This window comes from Octopus bimaculoides, chromosome 9, assembly GCF_046866305.1.
Source record: "Octopus bimaculoides isolate indiv1 chromosome 9, ASM4686630v1, whole genome shotgun sequence".
In the NCBI taxonomy this organism is placed as follows: Eukaryota; Metazoa; Mollusca; class Cephalopoda; order Octopoda; family Octopodidae; genus Octopus; species Octopus bimaculoides.
Window position 1 is genome coordinate 2,853,236 of NC_142936.1, and position 14,525 is coordinate 2,867,760.

A 14,525-nucleotide genomic window follows, 5' to 3' on the forward strand; every position below is an offset into this window, starting at 1 on the left:
TCGACTGACTGAAACAAGTAAAAGAGAAAATATATCCAGAGTGTCCACAAAGTCTGGGTACATGGGGATTAACACATACTTTAAGAAATTATTATTTCTTATATTTAATTGTTTATGTTATGATTTTATTTACTCTATGTACCCAGACCTTGTGGACACCCTGTATATATATGTATATATATATATATAAATGTGTGTGAGTGTGTGTATAACATATATATGTGTAAGGTACTGAAGTGAGTGTCTCACCTGCATTGTTTTTACACTGAGGCTGGGTACAATAACAACAGGAAATGGAACACATGACTAGCCAACAGTAAAATCCAAGAACTAAAGAGTGTTGTCCTTGCCAAATACTAAGTATATTCCGTGTGACACCCACCTTCCCTTTCTTACCCTCACACACACGCACATGCACAGTTTTCTCTTTCACATACACACATACGTACGTTTACGCATACTTACACATACATATGCTATTACAACAACAACAACTGCAATAATGAGAAGGTCGTGTACAAATAAACACCAACTCGGATTAGGAGTTAGTAATTAACTTGCATTTATTGATGCTTACATATGCACTCACACATACAAACACACAGAGGCAGACACACACACACACACACACACACAGCATATAGATGTGCATGGATGGGTTCTGGGAAGCTGTAGATGGCAGATCTCATCATTATGTAATCTCTGTGTGTGTTACAGCGAATAGGCATGTGTGTAATTTAGGCTATTAAGTCACCCCCCACCACCACTTCTATTAATGAGAGACGCTTAAACACTGAAGGGAAGAGAGAGAGAGAGAGAGAGAGAGAGAGAGAGAGAGAGAGAGAGAGAGAGAGAGAGAGAGAGAGATGGAAGAACAGAATTAAATAGAGTTAAGTATGTTCCATTGTTTCATTTTGTCAATAAAAGATTATATGAACCAGACAGAGAAAGAGAGAGAGAGAGAGGAAGAAAGCGGGAGGGAGAGAGAGAGGGGGAGAAAGAGGGAAGAAGAGAGAGAGAGAATGAGACGTGTGGGTGTATATAGACATAGGAAAAGGAAAGAAATTCACTTCAGTTAGTGTGTGTGTGTGTGTACACACACACATATATATTTTTTTTTTTTTTTCATCATGTAACCTCGTGGGCATCGGTACCATTTTCCTCTTTCTCCGTTCTTCCATTCTCCGAACTTTCCATCTTTCCGACGAAGGGCTACGCCCGAAACATCATACACTCTCTCTTTCCTTTCCTGAGCGTCCAATAATACTATCCATATCACGTCCTCACTTTGTTGTTTTTTTGTTTTTTTGTTATTGTGTTTTTGAACTATATATATATATATATATATATATATATATATATAAACATACACACACACACCTATATATATAGGTGCAGGAGTGGCTGTGTGGTAAGTAGCTTGCTTACCACCCACATGGTTCCAATTTCATCCCACTGCGTGGCACCTTGGGCAAGTGTCTCTTACTATGGCCTTGGGCCGAGCAAAGCCTTGTGAGTGGATTTGGTAGACGGAAACTGAAAGAAGCCCATTGTATATATATGTATAAATATATATATATATATATATATATATATATATGTATGTGTGTGTATATGTTTGTGTGTCTGTGTTCGTCCCCGTAAACATTGCTTGACAACTGATGCTGGTGTGTTTACGTCCCCGTAACTTAGCGGTTCGGCAAAAACAACCGATAAAATAACTACTAGTCTTACAAAGAATAAGTCCTGGGGTCGATTTGCGCGACTAAAGACGGTGCTCCAGCATGGCCGCAGTCAAATGACTGAAACAAGCAAAAGAGTAAAGAGATATATACTACCTCCTCCTCTTCATTTAACACTTTTCCTGCTGGTGTGGGTTTGTGGTTTGTGTGTGTGTGTGTGTGTATTTAGTATTCTTCAACAAGAGTTAACACTGACAGTGACTTCAAAGTAATCTTTTTTAAAAGATACCATACAATCTTTTAGTTTAATGTAAAATAGTTTTCCTTATAACTTAACATAAAAACAAACATTTACACGACATACACACACCTATGTATTTATATATATATGCACACGTACACGAGTGAGTGGACAAACGAAAGAAAGGTACTCAAGCAAGTTATTGGGAGTTACATGTACGGATCAAAACAATTTGATTCAAATTCTTTGGTACTCTTGAGTTTCAAGTGTGATGATTGTCATGAGCCGTTTTGAATTTCAATGACAGAAGTAGATTGTTATTACCAATCTACAATTGGTCGATGAAGATCACGCGATGTCATGGTTTGATGTTGGGTTAACAGTTAATTGGAAAACACCACATGGTGAACAGGAAACTGATGACACGGAGGTCAATAAATATAATGTTGACCAATCTGTTCAATGAACAAATAGATCAATGTGTAATTTTATAATGACCTACTTTTCCCTGATGATATTTTGCTCATGACTTATAAATGCAAATTTAGTGCATAAATTTGTAATTTATTTAATGAGTACAACTGGTAATAGCTGTAGGAAGAAATGATTATCAATTTATTAATAAATAAATATTAATCAATAACACTCATTTTTTTCTCTTAATTTTATATATATATATATATATATATATATATATATATATATAATGTATGCATGTGTATATATATACATGTATATATATATATATATATATATATATATATATACACACACACATGTATGTATATATATATTTATATATAATGTATGTATGTATGTATGTGTATATATATATATATATATATATATATATATATATATATATAATGAGAAGAGAGAGAGAGAGAGAGAGATGTGTTTATAAGCTATTTTGTGTGTGTGTGTTTGTCCTCATCACCTCTCGACAACCAATGTTGGTGTAGTTATGTCCCCATAACTTAGCAGTCCAGCAAAAGAGACTGATAGAATAAGTACCAGGCTTAAAAAACAACAACAGCAAAAAAAAAAAAAAATAATCAGTACTGGTGTTGATTTATGCAACTAAAAATTCTGCAAAACAGTGCCCCAGCATGGCCATAGTCTAATGACTGAAACAAGTAAAAGAGAAAAAAAAATTTTTAATCTCAGTTTACTATCTTGAAAAAAAACAAAAAGAAAAATGGGAAAAGACACATTCCACAATGTAGTCCTTGGTATACAAAGGCAGGTCAGCGACAGCTTGGCAGATTCTCTACTTATGGGAGACATTAAAGAACAAACATTAGCAACTTGCAAATATATGCCACACCCATTTCACAGCTGGAAGTTGCAGTCAATTATGAAAATGCATGTCATAATATTTATCTGTGTTTGGTGAATTGATGAGAATACATAATTCGGAAGTGATCAAGGTTAATTGTGTTTATTTTTCACTGCATGTATTAATTGACTTAACGAGGTTGTTTTAGTACAGAGCTTACTGAGTAGAGGTGGTGGTGGTGGTGGGGGGGATAATGGAATGAGGCAGAGTGTTTCATAAGTAAATTAGTAAGTATTTTAACAGATTTTATAAACTTACTGTACAGGCAATATAATGAGAGAGAGAGAGCAGGAGGAAAGAGAGAAATAAACTGTGTGTGTGAGAGAGAGAGAGAGAGCAGGAGGAAAGAGAGAAATAAAGTGTGTGTGTGAGAGAGAGAAAGTGTGTACATGTGGAGGGGAAAATGAAAAGAACAATAGAAAAATGTTGAACTAATTTGAAAACAAGAATGCACAACTACTCCAAAACTAATGCAATAAATGACATGCAGAGATCAGTGTTAAATATTGAAATATAAATATACAACAAATAAAACAAATCTACCCCACAAAAAAATTCTTTGAAAAAGAGCAGCCAATGCCACAATGGTAGTAAGGTTAATGAAAGAGCCATAAAGTAGTCACTTAACATGCTAGAAATACCACCCAAATCTCCTTCAAATCACATCCTGTCACCTTTTAAAAAAGATGCATGAGAAGATGCAGTCCTGAATTCCTTATTAGGAAAGGGATCCAGCCATGAAAACCATGCCAAAGCAGACATTGGCTCTCAACGCAATCCTTGAGTACATCAAATCCTGTCAAACTGTCCAACCATGACAGCATGGAACGTACATTAAATGATGATGATGATGATAGGACATTAACCTCCTGGAAACTGTTCAGAGACGTGCAGCCAAGTGAATGCCCTCCATTAAGCATCTACCATACTCTGAACGCCTTGCTTCTCTGGGCAGAGATACATTGAAGCTCCATCATCTGACTTGGAAAATACCCACAAAATTATTAACCATCGCACCAACAACCACCTTGAGCACCTTTTTGAGCTCCATGTGTCTCTAACACATGTGGGCATGCCTACAAAGTCAGAAAACAGCACAGCTCCCATGACTTTCGGAAACATTTTTTCACACTCGGGGATGCTGAAGCATGGAACAAATTACCTGCCGAGACATTGCATCTTTTAAAACCTCCATGCTTTCCTGATGGACCACCACAAAATTCCACTCATTCTAGTCTTTGTTTTTTTTTTTAATACCTGTCTACCTGCCTGTCAGTCAATCTATCTATCTATGCATACACGCACATACACATATATATACATACATTACAAAAGTGAGGTGTTTTGGGCAAGCGTCTTCTACGATAGCCCTGGGCCAGCCAAAGCCTTGAGTGGATCTGATAGATGGAAGCTGAAAGAAGCCTGTTGTATATATATATATATATATATATATATATATATATGTATGTATGTGTGTGTGTTTGTGTCTGTCCTCCACTACTGCCTGATAACCGGTGTTGGTGTGTTTACGTCTGCATAACTCAGAATAAGTATCAGGTCTTTTAAAAAAGTAAATACTGGGGTTGCTTCATTCGATAAAAAAAAAACTTCTTTACGGCATTGCCCCAGCATGGCCGCAATCTAATGACTGAAATAAGCAAAAGACGAATATATATATATACACATACATACAATTGCACACACACACAAAACAAACGTAGATTACCTATATAATGACATATTAAAGGGTTAAAAAAAAACAATACAAATTAAGGGAGGTAACTTTTAACGAATTACAGGATTTCCTATTTTGGCGCCATGTTATATACATTTGTAAGGATTATAATGATAAAGTATTCCATAAGCTCAGTCATCTTGGTTACACAATTGGGTCTAGTTGTATCAACCCCTAACCCCCACCTTCTTCCAGGTAAGTCAACCTTGCTGAGATTTGGACTGAGAATTTAGGACAAAACTAGCTACTAGGGACCCCCTTTCTGATGTGAAAAGGAAATTCCAGGGTACCAGTAAGATGTAACCCTTCCCCTGCATCTCACCTTGTACTCCCAGCTAAGGGTCTTTTTCCATCTAACATTCTACTATGTTTGTCACTCCATAGTAATAATAGTGTAAAGCTGTAATTAGAGGAACTCTAGCCAAAGTCTATTCTTTTCCTTGGATAGTATATCTTGGACTACATTACTTAATGTAGCCTAAACTCTACCACCTATCCCTCCCTCCCTCTCTCCATCTTCTCTGCCCACACTATTTCTGGGAGGGTCACGAGGGTAGAATTCCCAGGCCTCTCCTCCATTAGGTGCCATCAGAAGCGACCATCATTAGAATTTTGGCAGGATTCCCAAGCATGACCAACTGCAATATGGCTATCATCCAACCATCTTGTTCTTTGTCTACCCCTCAGTCTTCTGCCAGTTGGTTATGCTTGAAGAATCCAACGTGTAATTCCTTCCTGTGACAATCTAATCCTACGACCATAATGCCAGTGCTGAAACCTCTCAATATGGAGAAGTAGGGGCTCAACTTGGAGAGACTCCCTAATTTCTAAGCTTTGCACCTTGTTGAGTAAAATTAGTTCAGAAATCTTTTGGAGGAACTCAATACCTAGAAAATATTCTTCCTATTATGAAGAGAGCAGAGTGCAGTTTGAGGAAACTATGGCTGCAGCTTGAGAATTACGTAGTGAATAGTTAAGTAAATTTAAAGCCTGAATTAGTGGAGTTTATTTACATTTCAGTTTTAAAATCAATGAATCACAATGGTTGTTATGGGTACCGAAAGGTCAGGAGTTCAAACCCTGCTGTAGCAACCAATGTGTTAAGTATAAGTAATCTATGAAGTCACAAACAACTCTTGTAAGGTAAACAAGAATAACAAAAGCATATGAAAAAGCAAAACCTAATAACAAATCAGAGAAAAGAAATTATACACCAGCGATATATATACATGTGTGTATATCTCCCTATCTTCTCTCCTCCTCCCTCTCTCTCTCTCTACATACATACATACACACCTACATATATTTTCATTTCTTATCTCACAAGTAAATCGAGCAACACCTCATCAACAACAAAATGTAACAGGAAAGAATGCAATAACAGTGTTATTATCAGACCCTCGTTCGACCTTTATTGAGATAATTCCTTCTCGTTCCGAGACTAATATTTACAAATGTCTCACAATAAATAAAAGGCCAGTGGATTCGCAGAATGGTTAGAAACTCAGACAAATTGCTTTGAAGTATTTGTTCCATTTCTCAGTTCAAATCTCACTCAGACCAAGTTTGTCTTTTATCCTTTCATCCTCAACCCCTGGACTCTCAAACCCCAAGACTCATAGAACCAGTTACCCAATTTCCATGGTGCATGAACGACCGAGATCACAAGATTTTTGCTCTCCTCGAACAAGACGTCAGTTTACAGTTGAATGGAATGGAGTAACATGAAAGTATTTTGCTCAAGAAAACAATGCCTTACCTAGTCCAGGAAGTGAAACCATGACCTTGCACTTGAGAGTGTAACGCCCTGACTACTAAGCAATGTACCTTGGTGTATCTTTTATTCTTTGGAGATTGATGAAATAAAGAACCAGTCAAGTACTGCGGTTGATTTAATCAGCTTTCATCATCATTATCATCATCAGTATCATTTAATATCCGTTGTCCTGACACAAATACACACCCATGATGGCCTTCCATGCAGTTTCTATGAACCAAGGTCATTAAGAAGGCATTGATCAGCCTGGGGTTATAGAAAATGGCACTTACCTCCTAAGATACTGCACAATGGGACTGAAGCTAAATCCATAGAATTGCAAAGCGAGTTTCTAAACCGTGCAGCCATGCCTGAACCTCTGCAGGACAATGTCATAACTTGAAAGCACAAATGCCTCCAGTCACTCATTCCCCAAAACATGAATCAGGGAATCAAGGAGTGGCTCATTGGAATCCTCTTTGAGCTCAAATGTCCAATGGATCCCTTGTTCACAAATGCACAAAACGAAATAAATAAATTTTTAACGATTAAAGTGTCCGTAGGCAGGGTAGATAACTCTTGATGTGGCCAGCAGCAGATATAATTTTTGATTTTTAAAAAGATTATACTAAAAAACAAAACAAATAACAAAAATGCATTCTGGAATTAATAGGGATAAAATATGTGGTGTCCCCTAGTGGACGGTTAATACAAGGGAGATAATCATTTCTTCATAATGTTTGGCGGGATCTGAAGTTTGAATTTGAAATTAAGAAATAAAGAAAAGATGTAAAAAACACATATCGCGATACAGATATTGTTTCGAGTTGAGTGGGGGGGGGGCTAGATTCCCTTGTTCGAAAATATAAGGACACAGATCGTGTCGTATAGCCAGCTGGAGACGATGTCTCCTGGGGCTAAATTACAGCAACATTCGTCCTAAACCAGGACTGCCATGTTATGCTGGCAAGCAATCTTTACTACACATATTTCTTTTATATATTATTTTGCTGCTTACATATTACAGGTGTTACACCTGATTACTTGAGTGAGATGATACAGCGGTGGACTCACTGGATAAGGGAGTTTGGTGCTGCCAATATCTGAGTAGGGGGACAAAGATGCAGGTTTTCAGGTTTCAAGACTTGGACACTCACCGGGGTCCTTAAAAGTTGCCTGAACTCCATTGGTACCAGAAAACTTTTCAGGATTACGGGTTACCATTGCTTGGATTTTATATCCAATTAATGACAGTTCTCAGAGACTGGAATGCATTCTGGTGCTTGTATGATTTGGGAACATCAGCTCAGCTTGTTTGTGCATGTTGCTCAATTTGATGAGCTGAGTCCTGTGTACCATGTTCTCATGTCTGAGAATCTAGCTGTGGTGACAGCTCATGCTGACAAGCCACATGCCCCATGGTTCCAGCAAATGAGGAAATATCTTACAGAGATGGAGACAGACTGGGAAACTGCTCAGAGGGTTGCCTGGCAGGACCCAAGCAAATACCAACAAATGGTAGATGCAGCATCATGCCCTCAATACCTCACCTGGCTTACTTATTATGAAGCTCCTGAAATTTAAAGTCAACAAAAATCAAAATCCTTGTGCTTGAAGAATAAAGGGAGTTTCCTATAAACCATGAGCAAATGAGAGCTGGAATCACATTGGTAGAATAGATACAAGTTTGTCATTGTATATCTAATGAGACCAAAGTTTTAACTCGTTTCTCTACAACTCAGCATCTCTTTGAAAATCTTCTACAATCATCAGCCACATTCCACCAATGTTAAAACTTACTTCTTACAGTTTTCTAGAATCAGTAAGCTCATCACTTAGTACCATATTCAGAGAAAAAAAGAAAAAAGTATATACTGAGAGAAAATAAAGAATACAGAGAGAGAGAGAAAGAGAGAGAGAGAGAGAGAGAGAGAGAGAGAGAGAGAGAGAGAGAGAGAGTGTGTGTGTTTTGGAAAGTGAAGATAAGATAAAAAAAAAGAGTAAGACAAGAGACTTACAGTTAATTAAAAATAATCTCTGGAAAATAGATTAGACTAATTAAGAATATAAAATGATAACAAAAACCACAACTTACCTTTTGTGTTTGAAACTGATGTGCATACTGGAGGACTGAGACTCCTCTGTCAAAGGTGAAAGAAAAAAATGTGGTTAAATATACGTATAAAGAAATCTGAAGCTTAAAATAATGTCTGTAATGATCTATTATTATTATTATTATTGTTGTTGTTGTTGTTGGCTTGCATGAGTGTTTTGCAATCAAGATCAATGTTCTTGACACCAGGTCACAACCAGTTTCCTTTGATATCAAGGACCTTTCTTACAATCCTTAAATTTATTATCATCATTATCATTAAGGTGGCGAGCTGGCAGAATCGTTAGCACGCCGGGCGAAATGCTAAGCAGTATTTTGTCTGTCGCCATGTTCTGAGCTCAAATGCCGCCGGGGTGGACTTTGCCTTTCATCCTTTCGGGGCTGATTAAGTAACAGTTATACACTGGGGTCGATGTAATCGACTTAATCCCTTCCCCCAAATTCGAGGCCTTGTGCTTCCAGTAGAAAGAATTATTATTATAATGATAATAATAATAATTATTATTATTACATTTTTACCATAGTATTTCATGTTTTATTTGTAGTTCTATTTTCCCTCTACAACTTTTGTGTATCATTTCTGAAATTTGAATAAATCTTACCTCTTTTCAGACATTTGATGACAAAATGCCTAGAAGGGGGGGGGGGCAATTTATCTGACAACCCAATATTAAGTGTATGTGTGTGTATATGATGGTGGTGGTGGTGGTGGAATCGATTTAATTGATTTTACTTGTTACCAGAAAAATTATTGGTTTCATGCCTAAACCCCAAAAATTGATATTTCAATATTTTAAGATAGACTGAAAACGTTCAGGAAATTTTGTTGATATTAATTTCTTCAGAATAGTTACAAGGAGAATGTTGAAATGCATCCAGTCCACTGATTCAGCCATGTCTCGGCACATTACAGATAAGTATTTAACAACATTTTGATTGACCGGATGCAGTACCAGGCAGTGGCTCTCATGGCTTCTCATCTTAACTGATTGGATGTGTTATTATATACATAGTTTTGTCTTGGCATAAAAGATGGGCTACAGCAAATATTCTGCTTAATACCACAGATTTGCTTGTCAGTTGTTTGACCTTAACCAGTTGAGCATGTCTCTTGGTGGCTGACGACATGTGCATCTCTGATCACGGGCAGAAGTAGTGGGAGAGCATCATAGCCATGTGTTGAGAGGAATTCTTTGGAGTTTGGATAACTCACCTTTGGAAACATGGGTGTTTCATGCAACAACCTTAAACAACCCTTATTCAGGGACCTTTTGCTCGGGATGGGCTACTCGACCTCAAGAAAATTCTAACTGGGCCCCACCTGCAAGGTCATGTGCTGTTTATCTTGATATGAAATCACTATGTCACCCATATGCTTGTGATGCATGTGCCTGGTGTATCTTTATCAAATGGATAGTCATGATGAGTATACTGGACTTTGTATATTTTACCCCAGTGTCACTTTGATAGAATGCACTGCTCTGTCACTCAATAATAATAATAATGATAATAATAATAATATCAACAACAACAGCAATAATAATAATGATGATGATTTGTAGCATGAATAGAAGCGTATCTATCAGTATTTATATAATTCAATATATTAAGATCAAGTTATTTTAATGTTGTTAATTGATAAAATTATATAAAGCTCGTTCACAGTTAGAAATGGTTAGGAAGTAATTTATACTGCTTCATTAATGTAAGCACATACAACATTGAAAGTATTTCAGAAAATACTTACCCCCACCAGTCAGGATTAAATATATAGAAATATATCATATACACTCGTACGCCACACACACACACAAATTGACAATACAGAAAATAGAAAAAAAGAAAAAAAAAAAAACAAACAAAAATTAACCTGGAGACATTGATTGATATTTTTTTTTCTTAAGTTAATTGTGACAGTATTTCTAACATAAAACTGCTGAAATTTCAATTAATTTGGAAGACAATCATGAATTACGAAAACAATTTGAAAGGTTTAGTATAATAGGTACCGTATATGATGGCAATATAAGACACACTATTCCCCCCCCCCCCAAAAAAATAATAAATAAACTAAAAAGCTAAAAATCACTCAGGTTGTATATATATGGGTCTCCCATAAGCTTCTTTTTTTTTTTTTTTTGCATGTTTTATCACTAATCACATAGAACATTTTTTTTCTTTTGCTGTGTTGCTTACTTTTTACATACAGTAATGTTTTCTGCTATAGCTAGGGTACTTTTTTAATGTACTAGTAGATTGCTTCATATGTTACAAGTTTTAATATACTAAAAGCATTTTTTTCCCTTTAATATGTTCAGCTGAAATTGGGGAACATTTAATATGCTTGCTGATCTTTTATGCCATCAAATACAGTAACACCTTTTTCATTTACCTGTATATCAAGCAGGTGTTTGGATCATAAACTTAACAGAATGTTTTTATACAAAATCAAGATGGGTGGTTTTAATTTAAATATGGATTCAGAACAAGCAGTTTTGTGTTGAAGAACCAGAGGTGAACTTGGGCAGATTGATTTGAAAATGGTTAAGGAAAGACTGTCAACCGTAACAAAATAGATGAGTGTGAAATACGGTTTTGGTTTTAGATTTTGTTCCAGTTATTTCTGAAAACTGAAGCAAAATATTTTAAAGACAGGTCAGTGGATTTATATTCTTAGAAACTGACTAGCAATGACACATATTGTGTACACATGGATGGACACACATAACATATATAGATATACACGTGTATGATTTTGAAGTGTTTAGTTCAAAGATACAGTCATTGCGTAGGAAAATGAGATCATAAAAAATTAACATAGAAATAATACAATTTTTAATTAATAAAAAAACAAGCATTTAAGTAATAAATATATTAATAAAGGCCTGTACGCATGTGTATGTACAAACATACATACATTTATGCATGTATATATGTATGTGTGTCTGTGCATGTGTGTGTATGTATATAATTGTTGAATGATTCTGTTTAAAGATGAAACAAAAAATGGAAAAAACTACAATTAAAAACTGTGTTCATAATATAGCAACAGAGTAGATATGTTTATCCGAAAATATATATAAAAAAAAAATTATTAGTTTAAGAAGACAACAAAACTAGTTTTGTTTCCTTCTCTGTTGAACTTGTACAAGAGACAACTAGTCTAGCAATAAAAGAAATGAGATTAGTTTTCATATACAGTGCTCCAACATGACCACAGCTGTATGGGTATATATATATACATGCATATATACACTTATATAAGCAAACAAGCTCAGGCTGATAAAGAAATGCGAAGGGAGGCAACTTCGCTTCCTTTTCGTAAACTTGCTTGTTTCAAAAATTTTGCTTCAGGAAACAGATTTTAATTCAGTGGACACCCTCGAACAGACACTTCAAAATTTCATAAGTGGAACTTCTAAGATTAAGAAAAAAAAAAAAAATCATTTTTACTGAAATAGAGGCAATAATTAGTTAGAATTATCTATTATAATTAACATTATTTTATTCAAAATGTAATAAATTTCTCTGGGAAGCTGCAAAAAAAGCATTGAAAGAAAGAAATGAAATATGAACAGACAGAAAAATTAAATTATCTATCCATCAAAAAGTAGAAGAAAATTATTAAATTCTGATGAATTTTTTAGGAGGTAAAAATATTACAGTTCTATATTTAAGAGATGAGGAATTATGTACATTATTTACATTCAAGGGATATTTGTCCTCATCTTGTTTGTTGTTCACACGTTCCAGCTGATATAGCCTCCGATCTAATCGGCTGGCCACCTCCCTAAATATTTCGGGCCTTGTGCCTAGAGTAGAAACGATTATGTTCTTGGTTCAAATTCTGCTGGGGTTGACTCTTCCTTTTCATCCTTTTGGGATTGATAAATGAAATACCAGTTACGCATTGGGGTTGATGTAATTGACAAGCCACACGTTCACAAAAATTCTCTCTTAGACACAAACAATTAAAAAAAAAAAAAAACTAACTAAATAACGAATAACCCTTTCTTATTTTGACACAAGACCAGCAATTCAGGGAGTGGGGTGGGGGTGGGGGGTGAGAAAGTTGATTACCTCAACTCCACTGTTTAACTGGTCCTTATTTTGGAAACCCCGAAAGGATGAAAAGCAAAGTTGACTTTGGTGGAATTTGAACTGAGAATGTAAAGGCAGACCAAACGCTTAGCAGCATCTTGTCCAACAGGTTAACGAGTCAGCCAGCTCGTTAGGTTAAATAAACTACTAAGAATACAAACAAATAAGCAAAAAAAAAAGTGAAAGAAACAAATAGTACAACTATCACACACACACACACACAAGTGCACACACAAACACACACACATGCGCACATACACACACACGCATGTGCACACACATATACACACGTGCACACACACGCACACACATACATACACACGTGCACACACACATACACACAAGTGCACACACATGCGCACATACTCACACATGCATGTGCACACACATAAACACATGTGCACACACACACACTTACGTGTTGCTCTTATTAGCACATACATAAAATTTCTCTCTCTCTTTCTTAGATAAACTACCATTCTCTTTGCAATTCACACACATACACATATCTACATGTATAACACACACACACACATGCGTGTATGTAATTCTATACAAAATAAATATATAAATCCAAAAAACAAACAATCAAACAAAAATCCCAAACTCTGGTTTTTAAACGCACACCACCCACCCACCTCTGCCCACCACCTCTCGACTAAAATTATCTTGCAGCATTTAATAATATTGACAAGAGGCCAAAATAGCATATGGACAACAACAATAATGACAATGATGATGATGATGATGATGATGGTGATGATGATGATGATGGTGATGATGATGATGATAGTAAATATGTTGAAAAAATAAAATATTGTCAGTGCTAATGAGAACAGCAACAATAATAATTATAATTTCTAATGATATTAATAAAAAATAAAGCACAATAGACTAACGAATGGCCAGGAATAGGATTCATTTATATTCAATGAAGGACATGTTTTTTTTTTGTTTTTTTGTTTCAGTTCTTTTGTTGGGTTGACAAACGTGGAGTTATTTTCTCTTTTGATTTATTTATTTATATAATTTCCTTTTCATAAATGTCCATAAAATTGTATGGTAATCCTAAAAATTCGTTTCTTTTCTTTGTTTTTGTTATTTTTCTTTCTTCTTTTTATGGAGCTTTTTTGTTTTGCACAATAAAAACCCCAATCGACTCCGATCGATATCTAGTTTTATGGTACCCCATGGCCTTAGGATTCAGTTTTGATAACATAATCAATAAAAAGTAAACAAATAAAAAAATAAAATAAATAAATAATGTTTAAACAGCAACTGTTAATGTGGCGTTGGATTAACTTGGTAAGATTTTGTCTTTGTCTAACATAGTGGTGGTGGTGGTGAGAGGACCCCTGTTTCACATGGAGGATTTCACTTGCATTCAACCCATGTCAGTATGCAATGTGGATGTTGATGATGATGATGATGATGACGATGATGATGATGATGACGATGATGATGACGATGACGATGATGATGATGAGGAGGAGGAGGAGGAGGAGGAGAAAGATTCAAAGTTGAAACCACCTACTGATAACATCTGCAAAAAACCCAT

At 35.6% G+C, this 14,525-nt stretch overlaps 1 protein-coding gene across 19 annotated transcripts in view; it reads right to left on the reverse strand.

The window, feature by feature from the left end:
* LOC106869147 (5'-AMP-activated protein kinase subunit gamma-1) overlaps positions 1 to 14,525 on the reverse strand; it is a 481,652-nt gene that overhangs the window by 97,026 nt on the left and 370,101 nt on the right. For all 19 annotated transcript variants that reach the window (XM_089357018.1, XM_089357013.1, XM_089357011.1 and 16 more), the window contains one exon: positions 8,849 to 8,894. In XM_089357018.1, the coding sequence (XP_089213144.1) occupies positions 8,849 to 8,894 (46 nt within the window). The remainder of the gene's footprint in view (positions 1 to 8,848; positions 8,895 to 14,525) is intronic.